This window comes from Bombyx mori, chromosome 4 (genome assembly GCF_030269925.1).
Source record: "Bombyx mori chromosome 4, ASM3026992v2".
In the NCBI taxonomy this organism is placed as follows: Eukaryota; Metazoa; Arthropoda; class Insecta; order Lepidoptera; family Bombycidae; genus Bombyx; species Bombyx mori.
The window spans coordinates 13,890,246-13,917,350 of record NC_085110.1 but is presented as its reverse complement, the minus strand read 5'-3'; the positions used below and the strand labels follow the sequence as shown (position 1 = coordinate 13,917,350).

General features: G+C 34.9%; 1 protein-coding gene across 3 annotated transcripts in view; it reads right to left on the bottom strand.

Moving 5' to 3' along the window:
• LOC101742655 (alpha-tocopherol transfer protein-like) overlaps nt 1-27,105 on the bottom strand; it is a 40,640-nt gene that overhangs the window by 12,330 nt on the left and 1,205 nt on the right. The window contains exon 1 of one of the 3 annotated variants that reach the window (XM_004930852.5): nt 5,020-5,182. The exons of 1 other annotated variant lie outside the window; for it this stretch is intronic. In XM_004930852.5, the coding sequence (XP_004930909.1) occupies nt 5,020-5,029 (10 nt within the window). In that variant the 5' untranslated portion in view covers nt 5,030-5,182. Of the gene's footprint in view, nt 1-4,589; nt 4,750-5,019; nt 5,183-27,105 lie in introns of those variants that run through there. One more of the 3 variants, XM_004930853.5, reaches the window with a different exon arrangement.

Sequence of the window (27,105 nt, the reverse complement as noted above, 5' to 3'; positions counted from 1 at the left end):
TTATTATATGGTATCGAATATTTTGACATCGAGTTGATTGCTTTTAGCATCGACCCGTCCAATGTTAAGTTCAACAACCGTTCCTTTGGCATACCCACTGTCCTCAATTATTATTTGTTTGTCCAGTTTTAAGACGGGTTTCGTGTTATTCGTTGACTTCGTACCGCTCGTTTAACTATAGGCAATATTTTATTTATTATTTCGTTAAAATATTGAACATAACTTTGTAAGGTAATTTGCAAAACTAAAGATTTTGAATATCAAAACATATTACCGTCGATTCTAAAAATAGCCACATTCCTCAGAACCTTGAAACAATAACATGAACATTTTGCTTTCAATTTTCTATAAATAAGAGACAACATTGAAGTTGTTGTTTGTGAGATTTGGTTAACGCTTATACCGTGAGCTGGTCTTCCCGTAATTGGTAAAAATCATGCCAACTTGATACACTGATTTAAATGAATTACAGATGACATTATATGATTTTATAATGAAAAAATAATAGAAGAATAGTTATTTTTATGTACTACTAATATAATTTTTTTATTGCATAGTTTAATAAAAAAACAAGTTCAACAAATCCGTCCTCTTGCAGTGTCTTACCTTAGCGGGATGGGGAATTGTTACATATAAAATTGTACTAGTATTATACTTGCATTCTATGACTAATAAGTATGTTATTTCATTTCCATTCGAAAAAACCTAAAGATTTTGTTATAGATCTTAATATGGTCTATTCCCATTACTAGTTATTTTATGTTGCCTTGACAACTAATAGTCCACGTGAAACAATAGACTATGCTGTTGACCTGTGACAAGAGAATTTTGCAAGCACAAACTAATACATGTAACTAATTTAAACATATATGTAGATTATAATTTTAGTGAAGATCAAATATGATATGGTTAAGAACATAATAAAACCAGGCCATAACTATAATTAGGATTTTCTTCAGTTTTCAAGACTAATAGAATATTAAAACTAATTTTTATAGTTTAACTAGCTGACCCGGCAGACTTCGTAGTGCCTCAACCGATAAATAAAAGACCTAAACTTTTGTATAAAATAAACTTAAAACAAACATCCGCCCGACGGGGTACACATCAAAGGAAAAACAAAATTGTTATTTTATTTAATTCCGAGTATTTTCATATTAATCTACCTTTTAAACCTTCTCTGGACTTCTACAAATAATTCAAGTCCAAAATTAGCCAAATCGGTCCAGCCGTTCTCGAGTTTTAGCGAGACTAACGAACAGCAATTCATTTTTATATATATAGATAGATAGATTATGCCTTATTTCCTAGGTTTCGACGGTAGTTAGCACAATATTTGAATGTCGACGAATAATGGTCGTTCGTGATGACTACGGAAAAAGAAAGTTTTTCTAAATATCAGAAATAATAGAATGAAATTAACAAAGATTAAACCATAGATGTGGTTTTTATTACATAACTGTAATTGCCTAAGAAATTTATCTAGAATTTCTTGCACGCACTTGTACTTATTGTGACAATGATCTGCACATTCAGTTAAGAATTATCAGAGCGTCACAAAGTAACGCATTGAAATTAACATTACAGAATGTTGTATAGATTTTTTTTAACATTTCTGAGTGGAACACGTTTTCTGTGAAAAAGATAATCCATACATATAAATAAAATTGGAGTGTCTGTTTGTAATATTGAAATAACCGTTTTGTATTACATGCATATACGGTACATACACCAAAATAACATTTTTTTAAATTTTTGTCTGTCTGTCTGTTTGTTTGTTCCGGCTAATCTCTGGAACGGCTGGACCGATTTTGACGAGACTCACTGATAAGTAGCTGATGATATAAGGAGTAACATAGGCTACTTTTTTTAGACTAGCTTCGCCCCGCGGCTTCTCCCGCGGTTATTGTCGTAACATCGTGGGACTCAGCTATCTACCAGCTAATCTACCCTTTCCTGATGTAAACTTGCAATAAATTCATTTCAAAGTTTAGTGATAACTATATTGGAAAGAAATTATCATAACACAGAATATGCATTCATTACATAAGCAAAATATAATCACTTGATATGAAACATATCAATTTGTATAAATAAGAAACCTTTACGCTGACTAAGGAATATTGGGCGTCTACATCAATAAGAAGTCTATTTTAGCTAGTATCACGCTACCGATCAATTTGATATCTGCAACGCTAAAAGAAAATATGTAGCACTGTTAACTAGAGTACCAAAACGCTATTGAGCCAATCAATACCAAAATTAATACAATATTAATTTTTAATTTGCAAACAAATAGAAGAGAAAACTTTAATTGAAATCACACTTGTCTGTTTTTGGATCGAGTTAGTATTCAAGCTGGCCTGAATATAAAATAAATATACTACTGCAGTGCTAAAAACACATAGACATGTCGAAAATTTATCCAGTTTTTTATATCCCTTAATCTGTTTAAGTATTAAAAACATATTTTGCACAATGTCGTTTGTTAACATGCATATTGTGCATATAATAACAGGAAATGGCCTAATGATAGACAGTCTTTAAATATTTAATGTGAATGAATCTTCATAATCTTGTTCTGCATCGATAGTAAGTGCCGAAGAATAAAGAATAAATATGTTACAGATTCTTGACGCCAGAACATTAAAGAATACGATCGACTCTCAACCACCACAAATTAGCTTTGTCAATAGAAATAATAAAATGACTCAGCCCATAATAAACAGATAAGCTTTAACTTTGTTAAAATAAATAGGTACTAATGTACTGTTACTAATGTAATGTACTGTAATACTGCTATTACCAACTGGCTTTTGATAGTGGTAGTTAAGATTACTGGTGGCTCGAAGGCCTTTCCAGTTTCACCAGGACAGGTGGGCGAGCAAATGCTCAGCCAGGAGGGCTGGGATTTGTTAACAACTGCCCGAGCGCCTCCGAAGAAGACCTAACAACTCAAGAGCAATTGCTTTGCGAATTAATCTACTACCGGATCGGAATCGCGACCCGCTGAGAATATCCGGCGAGAAACTCAACGGGCTAATAGTGGTAGTGGGTATTGCAAGCTCGTACGTACGGGTTGGTACCACCAACCGGTCGGTTTCTGTCGCGACGAGATCAAGCGTTCCGGTTTTAAGGGTGGGAAAGCTATTAAGGAACATAATTGAGACTTGACTGTATGTCTCAAGGCGGGTGGGTGGTAGCACTATCGTGGTGATGTCTACGGGAAACTAACTGAAAACCGTGGGACGGATGCTCAAAAAACATTCCTTAATGCTACTATTTTATATAATTTACACAACTATACAATAAAATTTACTATGATTTTGTGTCACGGCTGCTAAATGGCTATCTCCAAAATACTTGAAAACAATTTTTATCGATCCTACATACTTTCAGAGACAGAAAAGAACCTAGCGCTAATAATTTCTCACCGGATTGCTTATTGAACATTACGATGTGTGTTAGTTTTGAATATGACGTCAATGTCACATACGAAAAAAAAACTATAGATTTTAGCAAAGACATTAAAATCGAATTTACCTTTGGATTTTGTTTTTAAACGCAAACAAACGGTCTTCGATCGATTTAGCGGTGTAATAAAAAAATCGGCATGTATAAATGGTATTGCATCATTCAGTTGAAACGTGGACATAACTAAGGCTAAGGCGGATATCGGATCCGCCTTCAACATTAATTATGGGGTCTTGATAGATAGTCTTTTTGGCTGGGGGGCTTGGAAATTTTTTCGGCTTTAACAGAACTGGTGGGATCTGAGCCTTCATGCTCAGAAATGTAATCACCAAAAAATGTAATGCAACCCGATTGCCATTTAAGAGTACCATTATTCATCTTATAAGATCAGCTACGAGCTACATGATTTGATAAGGTCTATGGTGCTATATGATTGGAATCTCAGCCTAAATAAAACTTTCTCGGTAGCAAAAAGAGAAAATCCAAAATCTAAGATTTTGATGAAATGGTACTATTGCGTACGGTGAACCATAGCAATAAAAGTGTTGGTAAAAGTTTTGCTGGACCTCTTGTGAGTCCGCGCGGGTAGGTACCACCACCCTGCCTATTTCTGCCGTGAAGCAGTAATGCGTTTCGGTTTGAAGGGTGAGGCAGCCGTTGTAACTATACTTGAGACCTTAGAATTTATATCTCAAGGTGGGCGGCGCATTTACGTTGTTGATGTCCATGGGCTCCAGTAACCACTTAACACCTAAGCAATAAAAAAAAAGTGTTAAAATATTTTCATTTATTCTTTATCGAACACATATACACAGAACATACAGAACAGTCAAAAATACACAATTTAAATTATATGTAAACTGGGTTTTCAATCTTAAAACAATTATTATTAAGTTTTAACTTTAATATAGGTACATAAATAATGTACAAATGTATTATTACTTATAATTAATTGAATAGATTTTTGCTGGATTCAACAAAAGTGAAATTATGAATTATTTAATTTATGAAACTGCGTGAACATTCATTTAGAATGTATTTCATCAAATGTTAAATATAAAATTGGTTCTTAATTGATCATTCAATGACTAAAATGATTGTGGAAACCAACTTACCAACCATTTTTCCTTTAAAGTTAGTTCAGTATAAACGAATAGTTTGATAGACGATGAAAGACTATTTCAAATTGAAATAAAAATGATTTTATAAAATATTCTTTAATTTCAATATTAGCATTACTATGTAAACACTAAACTGTACAGTTTCTCAAAAATTTCAAAGAAACTTTGGTGTAGACACAGGTGCGCAAATAATACATAATATATGTAGATTCAGTTTGTAATTTAATGAAAATTTATTTAATTCTACCTGAAAATACATTGGAAACCGAAAAAATGACAAAGTGACTAAATTTATCATGTGTTCACAAATAAATTACGACTAAATTACAAATTAAAGATTTTTTTTAAATTATACATGACTGAATTTCAATGCAGCTGAATTATTTATTATTTCAAGTAATATAAATTTAATTTATCTACTTACATTTCACCATTTTTGACGAATATGTGTTTATTTTTAAACTTTGAAACAAAAGGTAGAGGGGAACTCGCACACGTCACGAGTGCATTGATACGTTCACCGGACTGGGCGACAGAAGCGTCAGCGAAAATTTATATGCATTGGAGACTACAGAGTGTTACCCGCAATATCGTTTAGGCCGGTTGTAGGCGTTTTTGGTACTACATTTATACGGCTTGATTTGTTTTTTATTCTCGATTTTATTCGATTTAAATCGATAATTCGATTCCGAATTCTGTTATAAGCACCTTCATTCTTTCTGGTCGTTCCCTCAATGCTGAGGATCGTGATTGTATGTCAATCTCCTCCACTCGGTCCGGTTCTGCGCCATATGTACCGCTCCCTGTATCTGGCCTCCAGTCACCTCCTTGAGTTGGTCCACCCATCTAGCTGGCGCTCTTCCTCTAGCGCGCGTCCCCTCCATTTGACAAAGAATTCGGTAATTTCATAAAAACCATTATCGTTTGCATCTTATGTATATTTTATTTGTTTTAAAACAATTAGGTATAGGAATTATGTCTGGCACGACTATGTCTTTTTTTTCTTTTCTTCCTAAGCTGAGAGCCTTGAGAGGCTATTTCAGCGTAACCCTAACGTTTGTAGGTGAGCTCACGGGGCTCAAACCTGATGACGTTGCTAACACGAACCCTAGCAAGAGCCGTGCTTCGCAGAATCTACCACCGGATCGGAAACGCGACCCACTGAGAAGATCCGGCGAGAAACTCAGTGGGCTGTGTCTGAGAGTTAATTTACTCGTCGAGCCCTTCGTCGCAAGCGACGGGTTCGACGAGAACGGTGACCGGGAACGACTATGCCGTAAACGTGTATTGTCAAGAATTTTATTATTGCTGGTTCACCTTAAAGCGCTTCACAAACAAATAAACTCATATTCGCATTAATATTTATAATATTATATAGTATAGTATGGATTTACGCATATTTATCATCTCATTTGTTTAGGTACATACTGGTTTAACCAAAAATTGGTTGGAGGATTAAACGTAAAATATTAAAGGTAAGGTAGATGTTAAGTAGGTAAACAAAAATGATTTGTGTGTTCTTTGATTTTTATTCGTTTTATTTTGGGTTTTTAATTTGTTAAGCATTAATCATAAGTTTTGGCTTAGAATTTTGATCTGCTAACGAGTTTCCTGTTTGACTTGACGCTGGTGTCATGCTTCAAGCATTGGGTCGCTCTTTTTTTTTCTTCCTATCTATGCTTGAGAGGCTATTTCAGATTCACCCTAACGTGTAGGTGAGCTCACGGGGCTCAAACTGAAGTGTTGCTAACACTGGCCCTAGCAAGAGCAGTGCTTTGCAGAATCTACCACCGGATCGGAAACGCGACCCACTAAGAAGATCCCAGAAGATCCCAGGCCAGAAACTCAGTGGGCTGTCTATAGGTTGGGTCTATCTAATGTGCGGTCCTTTCAACATCAGTGTTAAGCAAAGGGTAGATGGAAAAATAAATAAACATAATATATATAGTACTACTACTAGCTGTTGTTACCCGCGGCTTCGTCCGCGTGTTCTAGGAAATATGTTAGTGTAGTTTCACGTGGAAATGAGATGTTTTTTTTTAAATAAATAAATAAACAGCTTATATCGTTCTCCTGATCAAAAACGATGATTTTAAAACAAAACCTTGTCAATCCGTTGGTTCATTTCGACGTGAAAGAAGAACAAACAAACAAACAAAAAGACACATATAAAATATTAGTATGGATAATTGTAAAAATAATATTAATAATTATAGATGAATGACAATATTTGCACTAGCACTGTTTTATTTAAAAGGAAAAACCTTTGACATATATTATGTATTGCAAAATGTGATTAACAGTGAATAGATCTTAGCTTATAAAACTGTAATGTGTTGTTAACTGGTTAGCTTATAAAATGAAAAAAAAAACCGAAAGCAATAAAATATCTTTATTAAACAGGATACATGCGTGTTCGTTCCTTTTTCATTCAAAGCAAAGAGTTCTGTATTTTTTTCTTTATCCATCTAGTGTTAAGCTTACCAGAGATTTTATACGGCCTCAAAAGGTATACGAGCGTTCAGTCCATCTGATGGTGAGTGGTCATCGTGGCGCAACTACAAAACTGCAGGTGCAGCTAAGCTACTGCCAGCCGTTAACGTTTGCCATCAGGGGCGGTGTTCTAACTGCATTGCAAATTATGCCGAGTTTACATTACGAAATTAGTGTCATGCATGTTGAGCTCAGTTTCACGAAAGTAGTTTCGATATATGCGAAAGTAATTTCGTTAAAAAATTAGTGTCGCGAAATCCACAGTATCGCAGTAACCATGGCGCCTTCAGCATCAAAGCTATAATTTGCTATATTCAATGTAGCTAAAGAAATGCTTATATACCTATAAACTTAAAAAAAGACTATCAAGAAAAAAAAAAGTTGGTAGATTCGAGGATGGTCAACAAGAAGGCATTTAGGTGAAATGAAGTTAGTCTCTGAATTAGCAGATGAAGATCCTGAGAGTTATAAAAACTATTTTCGAATGAATGAATTGATTTTTTACTATAGGTGTTTCGAGACCCTTGAGTTAGCTTTTACGCCATCGAGAACGTCAAAAAACTCGCACTAAGCTAAGCACACAGTCTCAACTTGTATTGTTATAGCCCGATAAACATAAACATGATTATTTCACATCACAAACATGTAGAATGAAGGGTTGGTTCCTTTTCGACATATAATGGAACTTAATGGTGTTAACAAAAAAAATATCAGTGTACCTATATTTTAATTTTATAGCCAGCACAGTCTTATTCCTTCATCGTGGAAGTTAATTGGAACGACGTATCATTTATTTGGCTAATGTTAACGTAAATGCCACCTTACGACAAGAGTTCTAAGGTCTCAGTTATAATAATACAACGGCTGCCCCACCCTTCTAACCGAAAAGCATTACTGCTTCACGGCGGAAATAAGCTGGGTGGTGGTACCCACCCGTGCTGACTTACAACACGTCCTACTACTGCTAATTACGAAAATTATAATTTTGCGAGTTTGATTTTTATTAGACAATATTGTTATTCCTTCACCGTGGAAGTCAAGCGTGACCATTTGTGAATTACGTATTTCATTAGAAAAATTGGTACACCAGCACACTTGCATCGCTTGATACGAATGTATGGGGTGTCCTATGCTTTAGGCCACGACGGCTTCTAAATTAAAGTACTTTAAATATATACGTTTCATTAAATATTTAATTTTTGAACAATGGCAATTGTTACGGATGTTTAGTGCCACCTAGCGTCATATGAATAAACGATTAACATAGTCGTTTTAGAATGGTTAACAAATAGTTTATATTATATCCAAAAGATGGCACTGTTCTCCATATCTATCAATGACATTGTTAATTTCGACTGTTTCAAGTTTCAAATTTAAAGTCTACTTACTACCTAGAACAATTATTACATTAATGTAACTATAAATGAGGCGTACATATTAACAGAAGTTTTAATGGTTATATAATTAGAGCATCTTATATAACGAATCACTTATAGTTAATACATTATTAATAGGCGGATTCTACAAGTATCGATTACGCAGAAGATACCAAAAAACACAAAGGTATTGACATTTTAATTTTCGATATTGAAGCCCCAGTTTTCACGATCATTGTTTGTCAATAAAACTAATGCAACACACACGAATGTATTGGGATGGCGCCAAGTGAATACAGCAATAGCTTATTCATTTTATTACAATCATCGTATCTGTATCAATTCGCTTTTACGAACAAATTTGTAAATAAACAACAGAGATACAGCGGGATCGTAAGGTAGGAGCCCGGGTTCTCCGTCAATGATTTTTGTGTGCTTGCCTTTCAGGGGATTTAGAATAAAGCTATTTGTAGACTGACTTAACCTTTATACAATGCTTACTTACTACTTAGCGACAGAAAAGGGAATGAAATTAATAATTAAATGCTATTTAGAAAATTGTTGTAGTATAATGACTGACATATAAAAATATGAAATCAACATTTTAGTCGATAACAGGGGCGCTGGTCCCTATATTAAGACAAGGGACTAAATGACAAAGTAACTTGTTACTCAATGGTTAATTCGAGACATAGAATCAGCATTAAATAATGAAATGCATACGAGTGTATTTACAATTGGATTGAATATTACATTACATAATACCAACACGACTTGCAAATTAAAGCAACGATAACAAATATTGAACATTAATTATGACAAAATGTCTACATCCAAAGTAGTTGATACCGAAATCACTGCAAAATGCGGTTTTCTAGGACCTATTAATGTATCATCAATGTATAATTTACTTTAATATTAAGCTGTACTATAAATAAATAAAAATCGTTACAGCAGTTTTGAAGTGTCAAAACAGGTATATTGTTTCATTTTAATATCACGTTAATACTAAGTCCGAACATACAAGGCACAATTCACTGTGACTTTGACCTCTGAATCACGTTCGTATATCAATTGTGGGGTTATTGATCGGATGTTACAATAAGCCGAGACCATAACGAATACTCTTGCTGAATTCAATTTTGTCTTTGGAATACACATTACGACCTTAAATTGGATGAAGTAGGCAACAGATCGCATATTATTATAATCTTTATATATAAAAATAAATTGCTGTTCGTTAGTCTCGCTAAAACTCGAGAACGGCTGGACCGATTTGTCTAATTTTGGTCTTGAGTTATTCGTGGAAGTCCAGAGAAGGTTTAAAAGGAAATAAGGAAGGAAGGAATAAATTTGAAAATACTCGGAATTAAATAAAAATAACAATTTTGTTTTTCCTTTGATGTGTCCCCCGTCGCGGCGTCGGACGGATTCCTTTTGTTTGTTTTAAGTTTATTTTATACAAAACTTAAGGTCTTATATTTATCGATTGAGGCACTACGAAGTCTGCCGGGTCAGCTAGTCATGGTATATAAAATAAATCATCGAACACATTTTGCAGCGAGGATCATGCTAAGGGTAATATCAAAAGTTTTGTAATAATAAAAAATCAAATTGAACTTTGGTGGTTAGCTTAGCATGTTTTTCCTATGTTTAGGAGATGTTTCTTTAAATGCATTAGTGTTGTTGTGTTCTGAATAAAAAGTTACAATGTAATCACGAATTCCGGCTGAGTCACTAGTGTTTAGGTCGTTACAATCATATTAGGTATATGTATTTCTATTTGGCTAGGCAGAATCAGTCTACACAGAACAGGGATATATTAATTCTCAAATTATATAAATATTTGTATGCAGTATTTTTTTCGATTTTCAGGACTCATGGACATAATTAACCCTTTTAGTGCTGAGATTAATTTCGCATATTTTTCAAAAATGGCTAGAAGATTTAAAAAAAAGTACCTTATAAAAACTGTAAGTTAAAGAAACAAAAATCAATGCTAAATTTACAGCAAAATAACTATAATCGGTTATATATACATTTAGTTTCGAGGATGGCAGTGCTAGGGGCTCCTGCACCTAACATCAAGGTCTCTCGTTGAAGCATTATTTGAAGATAAACATGGCACAAGCATCTAGGGAGCTCATTCAATAGTTTGATCGAAAGACTAATCATCTGAATTTACGAACTATATCCGTTATATATTTCTCATTGTTGTTTTGAATAACTAAACTTGTTCCTAGCGGAGTTTAGAACGAGTTTTAACTAAATCAATGAATACCAATGACTGGTTTTTGCGATCTGACTTTAAGTCTCCAGTTGCCAAATAACTGCCAGTTTTTGTTAATATAGTTTTCATCATTAATTTTGATTTTATTCTCAATCTACTGTTGTGTAATGTAAGAGGTGACCTAGTTTTAAAAATAATCGGATTCTAGAAATCGTAATTTTTCTATACATGCCTATTAAATTAATTGTGATGATTGAATGACTGACCTGTAAGCCGCTACAGCTAAAACACATCAAATTGAGGCTGTTCTATTTGGTACATTGGTATACATACACATGGATAAAAAGGATTCTAATACATAAGTATCTAATCGAATATTCTTTGTAAGCGCGCTTTTCCGTATTCACGGCATATTTACGGAACATTTACTCGGCGAATAAGGAGCTTTTACTGTATGTATTATATAGTAGGTAGTGAATAATGTGTGATTGGATTGTACTGTCGTATTCTGTGCTATTATATACCATTCAAATTTCGACATTTTATATCTTAAAGTGCGCGGCGGTATTTATCTTATTTAAATGAGTGAAAATCTATTATTGTTTTTTTTTTAATTATCTATTAATCAAATGTCAGATACTTCGGATACTAACGAACGTGTCAACGTGACAAAACTTGCGTTGCTTATCTTAGAGATAATGATAAAATGGACAATTGTTTTTGTGACATTGATTCAAATTTGATATTTTATAGATTAAATTATCTCATTACAGATAGCTTTTAGATTAAATTATCTCCTTTGAAGAAAGAAAGAAGAATAATATGTCGTTACTACTCGTAAACAGATTTTTTTAAATTTATTGCTTAGATGGACGAGCTCACAGCCCACTTAAAACCGAAACGCATTACTTCTTCACGGCAGAACTAGGCGGGGTGGTGATACCTACCCATGCAAACTCACAAGAGGTCCTACCACCAGTAATTACGCAAATTATAATTTTGTAGAATGATGTAAACGTAAATAGTTACGGTTGACATAAGTGTAATTATAAATGCATTGCTTATAATATTTTAACTATAAATGTCACGAATGTTATCTGCCAGGCATGGTGTTAAGGTGTTCCATGGGCTTATTATATTATAGTTTTATCTGTTAATATTCTACGTTTATTTTGTTGTATTTATGTCCATCAAATATATTATGGTACCCGTCCAAATTTCGTATTTCATTTTCCTTGTTCGACTACATCGCAAGAAATCTCATTGTGTAACAGTTAGCTGAGTTCCTTTGTCCAAGTTTTTTTTATCTGTTGATGTATAAGTTACAAATATGTACATTTACCAAAACAAATAGGTACATCGACAAACAGATAACACAAGCAAAAAGGAATTTAAATTTTGTTTTTTTACTCATATATGTAGGTGTTAATGTGTTTCTTTGTTTAGAATATTAAGGACGTACCATTTTATTTTATTTTTCGGGCCGAAGGCCGAACCTCCTACGAAGTCCCCGCGCCTAGGGGGCACGTGACGGTCTGCAGATGTTGAGAGCAGACCGCGGGCCCAAGGATGTTTTAGAGCTCTACCTACCAAACGACCCTTCTCCGTCCCATCAAAAACCATTCTCCGGTCCCCGGCTCGGCGGTGACGGATAGGTGCGGAGAGGGATAAGCTCTCCCTCTCTCGTTCCGCCGCCTCCTTCTGCGAGATGGTGTACTCGCAGAAGTCGAGCATCACCTTCCAGGATTCATCGCTGCCGAGTATCGTAGCCACGACGGTCGGCAGTGACAAGTCCGGTCCTATTTGTGAGACGAGGACACGGCGTTGCTCCAGCCATGCGGGGCACTGTGCGAGCGTATGCTCGACCGTGTCCGAAGCATTTGCGTCAACCGGAAGGTGAGACACTCTCGGTCACGGTTCGCCCATTCCGCGAGGACTGGGCGCACCGCCTCGACGGTCCGGAGACCGGCCGACGGGTTCGCCAAGCGGCGAGACCACGCCTCCAGAACAGACCGCCGAGATTGGAGCCTCCCGCGCCCCCTCCCTTTCAATATTTTATTTAATTAACGAGATGACCTTTTTAATTTTAAGACAATTAATAGTTTTACTTCATCGTTTACGAAGGCATGTGGAAATAGTTAATGTTTCAATTTATAAAAGTATATTTTAATTGAAACTTTGACATTGTTTCTCAAGGTGGCTACCGAAATTCACAAGTCGCAAAATCATTTGCTCATCATTAAAAAAAAAAATTAAAAAAAAGAGGACGATTCCCATTGTAATGAGAAAAAAAAAGACAATACAAATTAATGGTTGTATTGTGCAATTTATGAAATAGTAATGTTATGCCAGATATTTATGTTACCACCTTAATGTAAACTAAAAACAACATAATTTGTTAAGCTAAAGATTATGTTGTGTCTAAGCCCGAAATCTCAACCCAATGTGGCGACTCCGAATCATCAGGATTACACGGACTGAATTATTAAACTAGTGACAATACCGATTTGGAGGATTTCATTTGATTACTAAAGTGTCGAAGAAAAGTCAATTGACACAAAGTCGGGGATCTCTCGAAGTAACTAATAGGCTGTAGGTATAGTTAGTTGTATTGCCCAAAGCATTTAATCTAATTTTTTTTTTATTGCCCTTGTAGGCAGACGAGCATACAGCCCACCTGATGGACTTCAGCAATGCCAGGGCCAGAGCCAAGCTGCGTCCTGCCTTGTGCGTGTTTGCTAACATGGCTATCGAATCTATATTTTTTTTCATTTATATTGACGTTGCACATTGTTAGATTTCGAATATCGAGAACGGTTTAGAATTAAATTTCAATGTAATTAGGTATGAGAACCGCCGACTGTTTTACGGCAATATTAATAAGGTACTGATGCAGAACATGCGAGCTTATGCACTATATAAAAATCAATATTTGTTTTGTTCCAATTGTGGCTTCAAGTAAATTTTTTAAGTTCCAAACTAACACCTGATATTTAAGTTTTTAATACGTTTTTATTAGTTTCGGACGTATGTATGTTAGTATGTAACGGAATCTTTGAAGATGATTTTGACCCCTTCAAAACGTCGGATTAACTCGAAATTTGGTATACTTATTAAGGACCGACGACAATTTAATACTAAAAAAAATATTGAAAATAATTAAATTCAACTAAAAAATGAAAAATAAATAATAGTTTAAAAACACTAACAAAATACGCTTTTATAGAAAATCCAACTAAAAGATAGAAAATAAATTTGAATTAAAAATAGTGTAGAAAAAATGATTTTATTGTAAAAAAAAGCGTCAGCATGGTATCAGTAGCTATAAATATTTTATGAAAAGATATGAGTAGAATGGTTATTTTGGTAATATCCTGAAAAGCACTCCATGCTTTTTTACAATAAAACCCATTTTTCCTTACACTATTTTTAATACAAATTAATTTTCTATTTTTTAGTTGGATTTTCTATAAAAGCATATTTTGTTAGTTTTTTTAAACTATACTTTTTTTTGGACCCAACACCAAGTGTTATTTGCCACTTTCAATATTTAATTACACCACATGCCAATTTTAGTTTTGCCTAGATTCGCGTGTGTCACTTTCGATTTTGAATGCGAACACCGAATATTGCGAGGTTATTTTGTAAGAATTTATGATGCGTCCTTGACTCGCCGTGAGATCGTATGTGGGCTACATTATTAGTTTTCGTAGCAAACGTTCAAAGGCAAAAAAAATTGTAAATATTCCTAGCGTATTATTGCAAAGATTACTATGAATCACAGAGGCTATCACGGAAAATTCATTAATGTGTTGACCGAGTTAATCTGTTGCAGGTTCTGTAACAGAAATAGAATGATTTTAAATGTTTTTTTTAAACTTTAAATCGCCGGTAAAGTTTCTGTTAATACAATTAAATACAGTTGGCAATGTTATTTGAGCCTAATAAGATTCTGCAAACAAAAGATACCGAATCAATAAAAGTTTTACTTTAAGGATAATAAGTTAATGTCCTCTTAGTTGTAAAAACATTTTTTTCTTTTAGCTTACATCCCACAATGTGTTAAGGGGTTACCGGAGCCGAAAGACATCAGCAGAATACTGCTGCCTTGACACATGAGGTCTAAGTCTCAATTGTATAATGCTGTCCTACCTGATCAACTGCAACGCACTACTGCTTCGCGGCAGAAATGTGCAGGGTGGTGGTGGTACCTGCCCGTGCAGACTCATAAGAACTCCTACCACCAGCGAGTAAAATTGCTACTCATTTTAATGACATTCAATACGGAATCGGTGTCATATTTGACCTGATTCCGTTTCAAGGGTCATTCTTACATAAAATACGTCATAGCGTTACGATGTCATGTCATTGACCCGTTGTGTGTATTTGTAGTGAAAGTAAGCGCACTCGAGTTCACAGAATGTGTTGCTTTCGTAAATGACATTGAAACTTTGTTAACTACCTTACATTTTACAAATAGGTTTTAATAAAATAGTTTTTACTAACGTATGTGATATATTCTTTTTCTATAAATAACGAAAAGTCATGTGAAATTATCATGGTTAAACTCGGTAAAAAGATTCGGTTTACTTTTGAGAAAAAGAAAACACCATTGCTATTGTGTATTGTTTTTATCATTGTATTTATTGTTTCGCTGCTATGGTATATTTGTACATACAGTAAGTACATTGTATTACGATGTACTGGCAAACAAAAGTGTGCAGACTTCAATAATTAATGCACACTATAAATTTTTATCCTTCATTGAGTACGATTTAAAAGTAATTTCGACCTTATACACCTAAATTTGAATGAAAACGTAAACTGTCGTTGACTGTTGGATGGTTTGTATTTTAAATTCATACGCTTCAATGAGCACGACCTTAATTTGAAGGCGAACCAGACCCGTCGCACCATATATGTAATTTAAAGTCGCAGTTCATAAAATCTTGTATATTTCCCTTTTAATGTGGCTTCTGATACGTTAAAGTAATATCAGAATTAGGTTATTGCTTAAATTGTTTAAATGGCTCTTTAACTAATTTATATAAGTTTTAAAAGTATTGTATAGACCAGGGGTCGGCAACCTTGTGAATCGGAAGAGCCAAAAATTTCAATTTTCAAAATTTCAAAGTTTATAAATAGCCACAAATTTTTTCTTGTTAACAATAAATAGTTCTTGCATAAATAATTTTTTTTAAAGAAAAAACGATTCTAATTATTCATTAGAAAAATATCTATTTATTCTTATATAAGTAGTGTTTTTTTACAACAAATTAGATAATATACATATACCTATGGTATTTATTATTAGATAATCACTTAATATATTATTTAAGTAAAAAATTAAAACAATTAAACATTTACTTAAAACAATGGGCTGAGAGATATTGGTGCCCAATCCTCGTTAGTCGATTCAGAACAAAATTTAAATGATTTTTTAATAAAATAAATATTTTTTGCGTATGGAACTAAAGAGCCGCATTTTTATATCCAAGAAGCCGCATGTGGCTCGCGAGCCGTATGTTGCCGACCCTTGCTATAGACCTTAATTGCTTATGTGTAAGTTGTATATCTGTATCTCTATGAGTAGTGCTCATCGTACAGAGATTACAAAGTTAGGATACTTTTAGATAAAAGTACAATGGTATCAGAGAGAAAAGTTAGATAAATAAATTATGATTACAATAGTGTTTTAATGTACCCACTAATTGTGTTGAGTACGTGAGTAGAGCGCGAGAATCTATATGTATAAAAGTCTATGTGTACATACGTTTGTAAGTTTTTATAGACTCCAAAACGGTTGAAACAATTTCGATGAAATTTGGCTTAGTGGATAATATGAAGTTTGGTAGCGATTGGAACAAAGTTAAATCAAAGATCGGCCAAAGCAAAATGGGCCGGGTTTGGTAATAAGAAATAAATCTTGCTAGTATATATTTTCAATAGTATTGACTATCGTTTCGAATAATGTAAATTTAAAATTTTTTTTGAATACATATATAAAAGTCGCTGTTTTGCGTCGATAGAAAAACCGTTTAAATTATTTTTTTATTAATCTTGTAGACAGACGACCACACGACCCACCTGATTGATGGTGAGTGGTTACCGTCGCTAATGGACGTTAGCAATTCCAGCGGGAGAACCATGCCGCTGCCTACCGTCAATGAAACAATTACTAGTTAGTTACATTTTCCGTGTTCGTTTATATTCTATTCGAAGCTAGATATTCAAGATTCAAGATTCAAAAGCTATGAGCAGAAGAGGCAGCCAGGGGTCAATGGTTTATTAGAGTTCGTAAATAGCGTAAATCCTGAATTTAACAGTAATATCGACTATCTTTTATTTTTATGATTCTTATTCTGTTTTGCGAATGAATCTACTACTGGTTCGGAATCGTAACACGCTGAGAAGATCCGGCTAGAAGGTCAGCGGGCTGATTGATGCATGGGTTAGATTACACGTCGAACTCTTTGCTAAGTTCGACGAGTACGGTTACCAGGGTCCTTAAGCCTAGCATTAGAACTGAAGGCGTCTAATGCAAGAGGTATTGGATTTGATGCGTAAGGACATGTCGCCCCCATATGATCTGTCACTAAACGTATAGATTTAAAGCATCTGTCATTTTCATGGCTTCATTTCTCGCTTTCACGTAGATACCTAAAATCTCATTAAATGACTGCTGGTCTTGAATTTACTAAGAGAAAATTGTATAATCACTTGTGCTGTTTGAAAATCTAAGCACGTATTTAGTGGCCTTAAATTGTGGCCGCTATTTAGCATGAAGATAATGTTAAGACAAAGGTTTGTGATATATTACGCGGAAGATAATACGCCAATGACTATTGAATCGTGTGATTGATGGAACAATGAAAAAACCTAGCAATTCAATTGGCTAATGCTCTGATACGCACTGAGGATGTTAACGATTAATCATTAACGGCAATGGGCATACGGGATGGGCTATAGATACGATTCGCTTGTCCAATACCTTTTCGAAGTCTCAATTATGGCTCATTATCTGCGGCCCTAAACACGTTATTACGGATCCTCCCGATCCATTAACGGTGCTTATAGGTACCTCAAGCACCGCTCACCGACTTCGCTGAACCCGTGGCTTGCGACGAAGGGCTGGACGAGTAAATTAACCCACGGTCCACAGCCCACTGAGTTTCTCGCCGGATCTTCTCAGTGGCAGCTGAAATAGCCACGGCTAATAGCCAAGGCTATTAGCATAGGTAGGAAAAATTTGTAGCTGCGATCCTACTCTACGCATCTATCTGTGTGAGCCACAGCTACCCAGCTACCGTCAAATTAGGTACTAGGGGTAGAGTTAGCTGGAGGAAATGGCCGTACTACCTCCCACGCGTTAGGTGCGGTGAGCGAGATATGTTGAATTTGAACTGACCAAGAAATCTTGTAAGTCAACAACCAATACCTCGTCAGAGACAAACTCAGTCAAAGTCAAAGTATATTACTCCGTGCAACACTCCGTCATCCAGTTGCTCTGTTTCTAGACTCATGACACAAGTGGTCTTCTTGGGTTTCCCTCGCTACTCCCCAGTCAGCACGAGAGAGAGAAGGATAATAGGAAAGAGATTCCTTCTTCTGTTCCTCACTCGACGGCGGCGTGCCAATGCGCATAGATAGACATATCTTTCTCTCGCGTTTCGCTGAACGTTTCTGTCAGATTGGGAATTCGCAGAATGTGAATATCTTTTTTTTATGTTTGAGAATTTATTGGTGGCCCGGAGGCCTTTCCAGTTTTACCAGGCAGGTGGGCCAGCAAAAGCTCAGCCAGAAGGGGTGGGATTTGCTAGCAGCCACCCGAGCGTCTCCAAAGGAGATCTAACAACTCAAGAGTAGCTGTTTCGCGAACGAATGTGAATATCATCTTGCGACCGCCAGAATGTGTGACGTTCATGGCCTCCGTCATTCGGTCAATAGGTCAACGCTTCCGTTTAGAATAAATAAGTGGATCTTCTTAATTATTCGTAGACAATATCTTTTCAAGCATCTCTTCTTGATGGACTGCCAAATTTGCGACGATTGAACTTGTGAGATATTTGGGCATACGCTTCATTGCAAGAGATCATGAGTACTGCTAACCGTTTGCGTCAAAAAAGGAACCTTAACTTTATTTACAATTTGTTTATTTATTGGTATCTTATAATAAGTTATTTAATATATACGTAGGTATTGTTAGGCAATTCTTGTCAATCGTTTGCCACTTGAAAGACAATGTTATAGATTAATGAACAAAGTAGGTCATAGGAGGTGTAGACATTTTTCAGATGTTTGTAGGTACATTATTTGCTACGCGACATCAAATAAAAGTACAATTAAAATGAACCATACTTGGAAAGCAGAATTCAAATTTGTTTTAAAATGTTGTAGCAATTAACATTTTCAAGATAAGAATTAGTGAGTGGGCGTAATGGGAGCGTTTCGTTATCTCTCCCGTTCGTGTATGGCGATGATGATACATGACATACTTTATTGTACCATATTTCAAATATTGATATTGTATATTGAGTGATCGTCTCTGTCACATATTTGTTGCAATAATATTAAGCGGAGATTGAAGGATTTTTAACAGTTTAAATTGCAAAAAAAATACGGAGACTACTAAGCCTTCGAACACAATATAAAGGAATATCGAAAATGTAACTAACAAATAATTGTTTCGTTTTTTGGGTAAGCAGGAAAGCACCGGAATTCTGCTTATGCGTTGAACCGACTAAGAACCCCCTGTCACTCAGCAATCCGCTTCCGAGCCTGATATGAGACCGAACTCACCCGAGGTAGGCTGGAGGCGAGGTGACAAACATGTCTCCCGCCCTCTCTTCCCATACCGCAAGCCAAACCGGTCGAGCGGTCGGCGATCTATCCGAAGCCGTGTACCCCTGTGATACCCAGCTGAATCACACCAGCTTGAGTCGGGGAATGTAGAAATACCCGCATACCCGGCTGCTTTATCGCAAGGCATGCTTAGAGCAGCTTACATGTCATCTTCTTGGATACTTCTATACTAATATTATAAAGAGGAAAGATTTTTTTGTTTGTTTGTATTGAATAGGCTCCGAAACTACTGAACCGATTTGAAAAATTCTGTCACTATTTGGAAGCTACACTATTGCCGAGTGACATAGGATACACTCTTTTTTGAAAAAAATTAGGGACCCTTACTAAAACTCCAATAATGTAACCCAAGCTGTAAAAAAATTACCTAAAATATTCTTTACATCATTATTTACAAAAAGTTTTGCGACAGCATATATCTAACTATTATAGTTATGCCGTAATAGGAGTTCTTTTATTTAAAAAAAATACAACGTCAAATATCGTTTAAATTTTTGTTAAAAACCCGAGCGGGCTGGAGCGGGCCGCTAGTCGTTAATAATATTAATAGTAATTATAGAGTAACTTATAAAATATGCGATGAGCTATGTTAGATGGCGTAATATTTTATTTTAAATTTTACTTATAAATTATTGAGTAAGGGCTAATTATAACTAATCATTAATTGACGAGGCATAGTTGAAAAGTGACTGTTCGAATACATTAGACAACAACGTTAATTATAGTTTCTATGAATTGATAACTTGTGTATTAATTATTCATCAACATTAATGGACGTATGATTAAGGACACACGGGATTGCAAAAAATCGTTCGTGGAATATGCGGTCGTATTTATAGGAGAATTATTGTTAAACATCTTTCATTTTGTGGTTGATTCAAAAAAATAATTCGATATGTCGCACACTTGAAAATAGAAGAAGGCCGGTTCCGTTGGCCTTTGTGAATAATACAACACATTAACTTTACCTTGGCAATATTAACTTCAAAATTGTAATACTGACGGTTTTGTGTAGTTTAGCGACCCAACCAAAGATTTTCTCCTGTTATGCGGGTATTTTACTTATTAGATCAATAAGGAGGACCAATGTGGAATAGAACACGTGTGTTACGCTAATCAGAATCACCCTGTCATGTAGGATAACTTCTAAAAACAATCGCATATACTAATTTCGGATTCATTGCTACTGAGTCGCCTGCACTATCGATTCTGTAATATTGTATATTGCCATGTATAATGGATTTATTAAAGTCATAACTATGATTTTAATGTCGAAACAGATTGGTTCGACGTTTCTCAATGTACTGTAAGAAAACGCAAATCACATTGCGTAGTCACTCACAGCAGTGAATTCAAGAAAATATCTTATTGTATAAAAGGTATGAAAGGATTATGCTGTTGTGGCTTAGTGGAAGCTTACTAGAGGAATCAATTTCTAAAAAGACGGAAGGATTATGGTTTATAAAAATCAGTGCTGTAATCATAATTCATAAAAAACTCGATTAGTTTTTACTTTCACTACCCTAAAACTACAAAAAATTTTTTTTTATTGTGGCGAAATAGACGTTAGCGACATAGTGGTGATAAGTGGTTACCGAAGACCATAGACATAGCGTGAATGTGGTCATCGAGCTTGAGACATGAGATCGAAATCTCATGATGTATAACGGCCAAGCTGCTTTTCAATCCGGGTTGACTTTTTCAGTCATCAAATAAAAATATCCATTAAGTGTAACCCGATTATGAAGGTGAAATAAAAAACTGTTGTATTTTTTTGTTCATACAATCCCGTGAATCACTTTTATATGCTAGTTGAAATATTTGACCTTCAAAAGTGAATGCCTTTAAAAGTGTATTGAAGCAATGAATATAATGTACTGTCACATTATATGTATTTACACGGTTTTATCAGCTTGACCTGTATTATCTATGTATGTTATTGACTCTTTTAATGAAATTTTTAACAAATTTATTTTTTATGATTTTTTTGATTCAATTTTATGAACTAGTCTATTCCTGATCGGGACCATAAGGAATAAAAATGTTCACTCCAAATTTTATTTCGACTTGTTATTTTAATTTTTTTAATAGATTTTTTTTTAGCACATCTATTTATATCTCGTATAATTTCGGTTAAATACTCTGTAGATAACCCAAACGTTTTTAGGATGTTTATTTCTACAACAACATTTCAAAGAGTTATTGTGTGAGAATTATGGAAGTTTTAATTAAACCTGTTTAAATTTCATGGCGATTTTGATCATCTACCATTTCCGGCACTTAAAACCCAATTAATTGATTACTGAAAGCAATGAGATTTTTTTATCCAACATTTGCAAAAAAAAAGTTAAAAGCATTGTTATCTTTGTTTAACATTTCCCAAGGAAACGAATGCGGAGATACCAACAAAAAAATAATAATTAAACAGGAAAAAAAAACGATGTAGTTATCAATTTCTTGCAATATTTAACCTTTATGTTCGTATAGTAGTGTGTGTAACCGTCAATTTCAACAGAAGCTCTTGAGTTAGCTATGAACTTTCGTACACAACCTTCTTCAAAAGATTTATTTTTATAAGATTCTTCTGTGATACTATAAAATATTTATATGTATATGTATGTTTATCGTTAAATGTACATAGGTGATACCTACAGGTTTCGGAAATTATAAAAAGGAATTAGGAAATTGTATGAGTATGACGTAATATTTAAAAATATACACGGCTGGCAACACTCAAACACACAAAAAAAAAAAACTTTACTACAATTTGTTAATATTAAAAACAGTAATTAGTATATAGAGTATTTAACTAAATGTACTCGTACGTGACTTGCAAAAAAAATGGTTTCAGTCAACTATTAAATTGGCAATCTTCATAACAAAACGCCATAGTCCCGGTTTTAAATACGTAAATAAGTTAACGTGTACTTGTACCGTCGTACCGATTGATTAAATTACGCTCAGCAGTAAAATTTCAAGTAACAAAAAATATTAGAGGAACGAAGCAAAGCTATTTCCGTTATTCGATTAGAAGATAGAAATTATCTTGTGTATCTTATACCTTTAAACGAGCAATTCTTGTATATTAATATATACTAGTGGTCCCGCAGTAGTTGAAATTCGACTATAATTAATTGGAATTGTACGTTTGTACACTATTATGATTGTATTTTATACTTCTATAATCACAAATTTAGCCAAGGCTACACTATAAAAAAATATTAATAAAGACAAACAATATTTAATCTATTCTCAATTTGACAACAGACGTCAAGAACAAAAGTTTGACAATAAATAGTGTGCATGCGTGTGTGCGTCAAATACATGGTATGTAGTGTGTGTAATGTTTTCTTTATTGATTTAATGTATCTTTAATGCAATATTTTTAAAAAATATTAGCATTGTGCACTTCTTCTCTATATTCTCTATAAGTGTGGAAAATTTCATACTCCTCCGTCCGGCGCAATTTTCGTAAAAAGGGAAACAAAGTTTTTGCTTCACGTATTAATATATAGATATAATCTGAATTTCGGAAACGGCTCCAACGATTTTCATAAAATTTAGTATACAGGGGATTTCGAGGGCGATAAATCGATCTAGCTACGATTTATTTTCAGAAAATGTTGTTTTATTCGTGTTTTCAATAATCAACTCTTCCCGACATCTATTGGCGAATAATAATACTATTTTTCTTAATTGAGAGCAACTAGCCGCTATAAAGACACAAAAAGATGGCTTTATCAAAAAAAAAAACGAGCAAAGCTCGGTCATCATCTAGTGCTATTTTTATACGCAACTAAAACAATAAATGAATTCGAGATTATTATCTGAAGTTTTTCTGCCGGTTCAAATTACATAATCTTTATGAACTCATTATGTGTAACATAATTACATACTTTGTATTCATTTAAAAACGAGCCGTGTATTTTAAATAATTCTAATAGACATACTGTCGCCGTATACATACCGTGATGTTGGAATGCATTTGTGTTTGTTCCAATTATTTTTTGGCGTAAAGCACTTATGGATTCTCGTTTTTTATTATTAGTATTACAATCGAGCCTTCTGCTATCAGATTTGCCAGGCTTGCTCATTTCTATTATAATAAAATCGAACTCGACTATCAAGTAAACGTTCAATAATTTTAATTATTAAGCGAAGAAAATAAAATAGATTTCTATCTGTTAGGACTTTAGGCGATTTTGAATCGTTATGACGTTATCACCGAGTAATGTAGAGTGATCAACGCGAATGCTCTCGCCGATCTTAACTCGTAAGAAATGACCGCTGTTTATAAGATTCTTGAAATTTAAAAAAATAATAATTTCAGTATTTGTGTAGTTAATGTCGAGATACAAATTATCGAATAATCTATATATTAATACGTGAAGCAAAAACTTTGAATCCCTTTTTACGAAAATTGCGTGGACGGAGAAGTATGAAATTTTCTACACTTATAGTGAATATAGAATAGAAGTGCACAATGCTAATATTTTTTTTAAATATTGTATGAAAGATACATTAAATCAATAAAGAAAACATTACACACACTACATACCATGTATTTGACGCACACACGCATGCATACTATTTATTGTCAAACTTTTGTTCTTGACGTCTGTGGTCAAATTGAGAATAGATTAAACATTGTTTGTCTTTATTAATATTTTTTTATAGTGTAGAAGTATAAAATACAATTATAATAGTGTACAAACTTACAATTCCAATTACTAATTATAGTCGAATTTCGACTACTGCGGGACCTCTAGTATAATGAAAAACACGTCTTCAATTGAGGACTGTGTTTAATGAATCAGTGAAGCTAAAAATGAAGATACAGATATATGAAGAGATTTTTTTTTTATTATCAAAGCTCATACATCTATTGTAATATAGTATTTTCCAACACCGCGATTTTTTTACGTGATACGTTTAGGATTCCTTTGCGATTCAGAAAGTCAAACTTTGCTTTCAAAATCACTATTCGGTTGTGTCAAGGTTATTCAATAAGTTATTAAAAATACTTTTAAAAACAATTTTCCATGTTAAGTTACTGGTTCTGGGTTCTTGTGCAATAGCTTATGAGCACCTTAAGCTTGAATGTCATATGAAGCGTGAGTTCGAATTGTTTATTAATTCTTCCAACGAGAAAGTTAAATGTAAAGAGCATCTTAATGCAAATTATCTAATAAAATTGGCACCAGCCTTTTTGATAATGATTAATAAGCTAGGTATTAGATAAGTTTTGTATTGAAAATTTTATTCCATTATTTGTTCCTGAATAGCCTTTTTTTTTTTTTTTTTGGTCAGGAGGAAATCGCCGGACTTCCGCCCTCCCCTGGGGATGAAGGGCGGGGCATGTCGGAGTCGAACTGACTAAAACCTCCTGTCGCTCAACAACCAACGTCCAAACCTCGCATGAGACAGAACTCATGAAGAGGCAGAGGGGGGAAAGTGAAGCGTTTAGTGCGGAGCACATCTCTCCCATCACCCTCCCCCTCGGGACGCCGGACTGGCGGTCGTCGGCGCCACGACCACCAGCCCTCTCGGTCGGCAGGCTATCCGGAGCCCGCCTAGATGGCGCCGGTTAGAATGGGTTATCCTACGGAATACCCCGCTGGGTCAGAACCAGCGTGGGTCGAGGATAGTCGGCCTTCCATCACCCGGATGCTCTTGCGTAAAACGCGTGCAGAGCAGCTTGCACGTCGTCTTCTTAGGCCCCCTTCGCCGGTCCCCAGACCGACATGTGAAGGGGACCCGAAACCCTTAGAGGGCCAGGGCTTGGGCGAGATCCGCCTCCCTGGCCCCCGCCCGACGGCGGCGGGCTTGCGCGTCTCTCACGCGCCCCGCCGCCTCCTTCTGCGAGATGGTGCACTCGCAGAAGTCGAGCATCGCCTTCCACGACTCGTCGTCGCCGAGCATCGATGCCACAACACTCGGCAACGACAAGTCGTTTCCTATTTTTGCGACGAGGACACGGCGCCACCCCTCCCATGCGGGGCAGGCGACGAGCGTATGCTCTGCCGTGTCCAAGCCGCAACCACTCCTGAATAGCCTAGTTAAAATTTAGTGAAAATGCAATGTTGCCCCAGTAGGCTGCGTCTTCCCATCGTCATCACGCAATGCCAGTAACACATTACGCGGATATCAGAAAACAATTATAATGGTAGCTTCTAGAACACATTATTTTATGTTTTATTGTCTCTAGTAATAGTATAAAGCGAGTATTAATTTGTCATTTTCAACAAATAGCTTCTTCGATAACGTTTTTAGTATTCAATCAAGAACGGCGACCGCGACGTTCGTGTTTAATTTACAATTGGGACTTTTTTTGGCGGGAACGCGAGGAGTGAAATTGTGTGATTTGTTTTATTTTGTCTATTTAGTGTTTATTTAGGTTTAAATGTGCAATAACGGTGGTTTATTGACTGTTTAGTATCTGTGAAAGTGCACAAATGTGGGAAAATGAAACAAAGCCGCTGAACGTAGCTTCTCGTATCCTCCAAAAAGTCCACTGAAAAAGTCTCAGACCACCATTTTACTGAGATTATATTTTATCCCATATCATCTCATCTCGTCTTATTTCATTTCATTTCATGCCATGTTTTATATTAATCAACTTCATTTCATTTCATAATATCATTTTTCAAATAAAAAAGTGTTCATTAAAATTAAAATAAGACTTGAGGTAAAGGTCTTAGTTAACAGGCCATAAAATCCCTTAAAAAAAAATTACAATTGGAAGTTGTAACAATACGAGTAAAATAATTGCATAGCTTATCGATCTGTGATTAAAATAGGTCTGTTTTTTTATGACAAGACATTGTCCCTGTTTTGTGGTAGCAGTAATCCGAGCTCATGGATTGGTACTTTGGTAAGTATGTATGTTTGTATGTATGTAACTAATTTTTTTTTTTTTTTTGAACGTCATTTTCAAACGTCTTCAAAACGTTCGATTAACTTGAAAATTTGCAGACACATCAAGTACCGATGATAATAGAAAATTAGATAATAGAAAATTAAATTATAAAATTATTTTGAACTTCGATCTAATATACTGACCAGTTCAAAAAGAAACATATTAAATAATTGAAGTAATTTTTTCTACTTCAGTTAATTATCATGTTTTCTTAGTTAAACTACATATATTATTAATGTTGTTGATGTAAGCAGAATGGTGTGGTGCATATCCGTAGGCGATAATACCATCCGTTACCAACAGTAAGGATACGCACTTCTAACTTCCCAGCTAAGTAGGAAACAAAAGGGTTGACCGCAAGTAGATGACAGGGAAGTGCTTATTATTGGAGGAAGCTCTATTTTATCTATCATAGCCGGAAATACTGTTATCATATAATATCCTCTGACCTGATTGATTAGGGATGAGAAATAAATGCTACAATATGACTCTTCGAGATACTTCACGACTTCTAAAACAAGGTACTAAGTATCCTATTCTAAACAATGTAATAAAATATTAATTATACTTTAATTGGATACAAAAAAAAAAAGTACTTTTAGCGAAAGTAAGCCTTTGAATTTTTCCGAT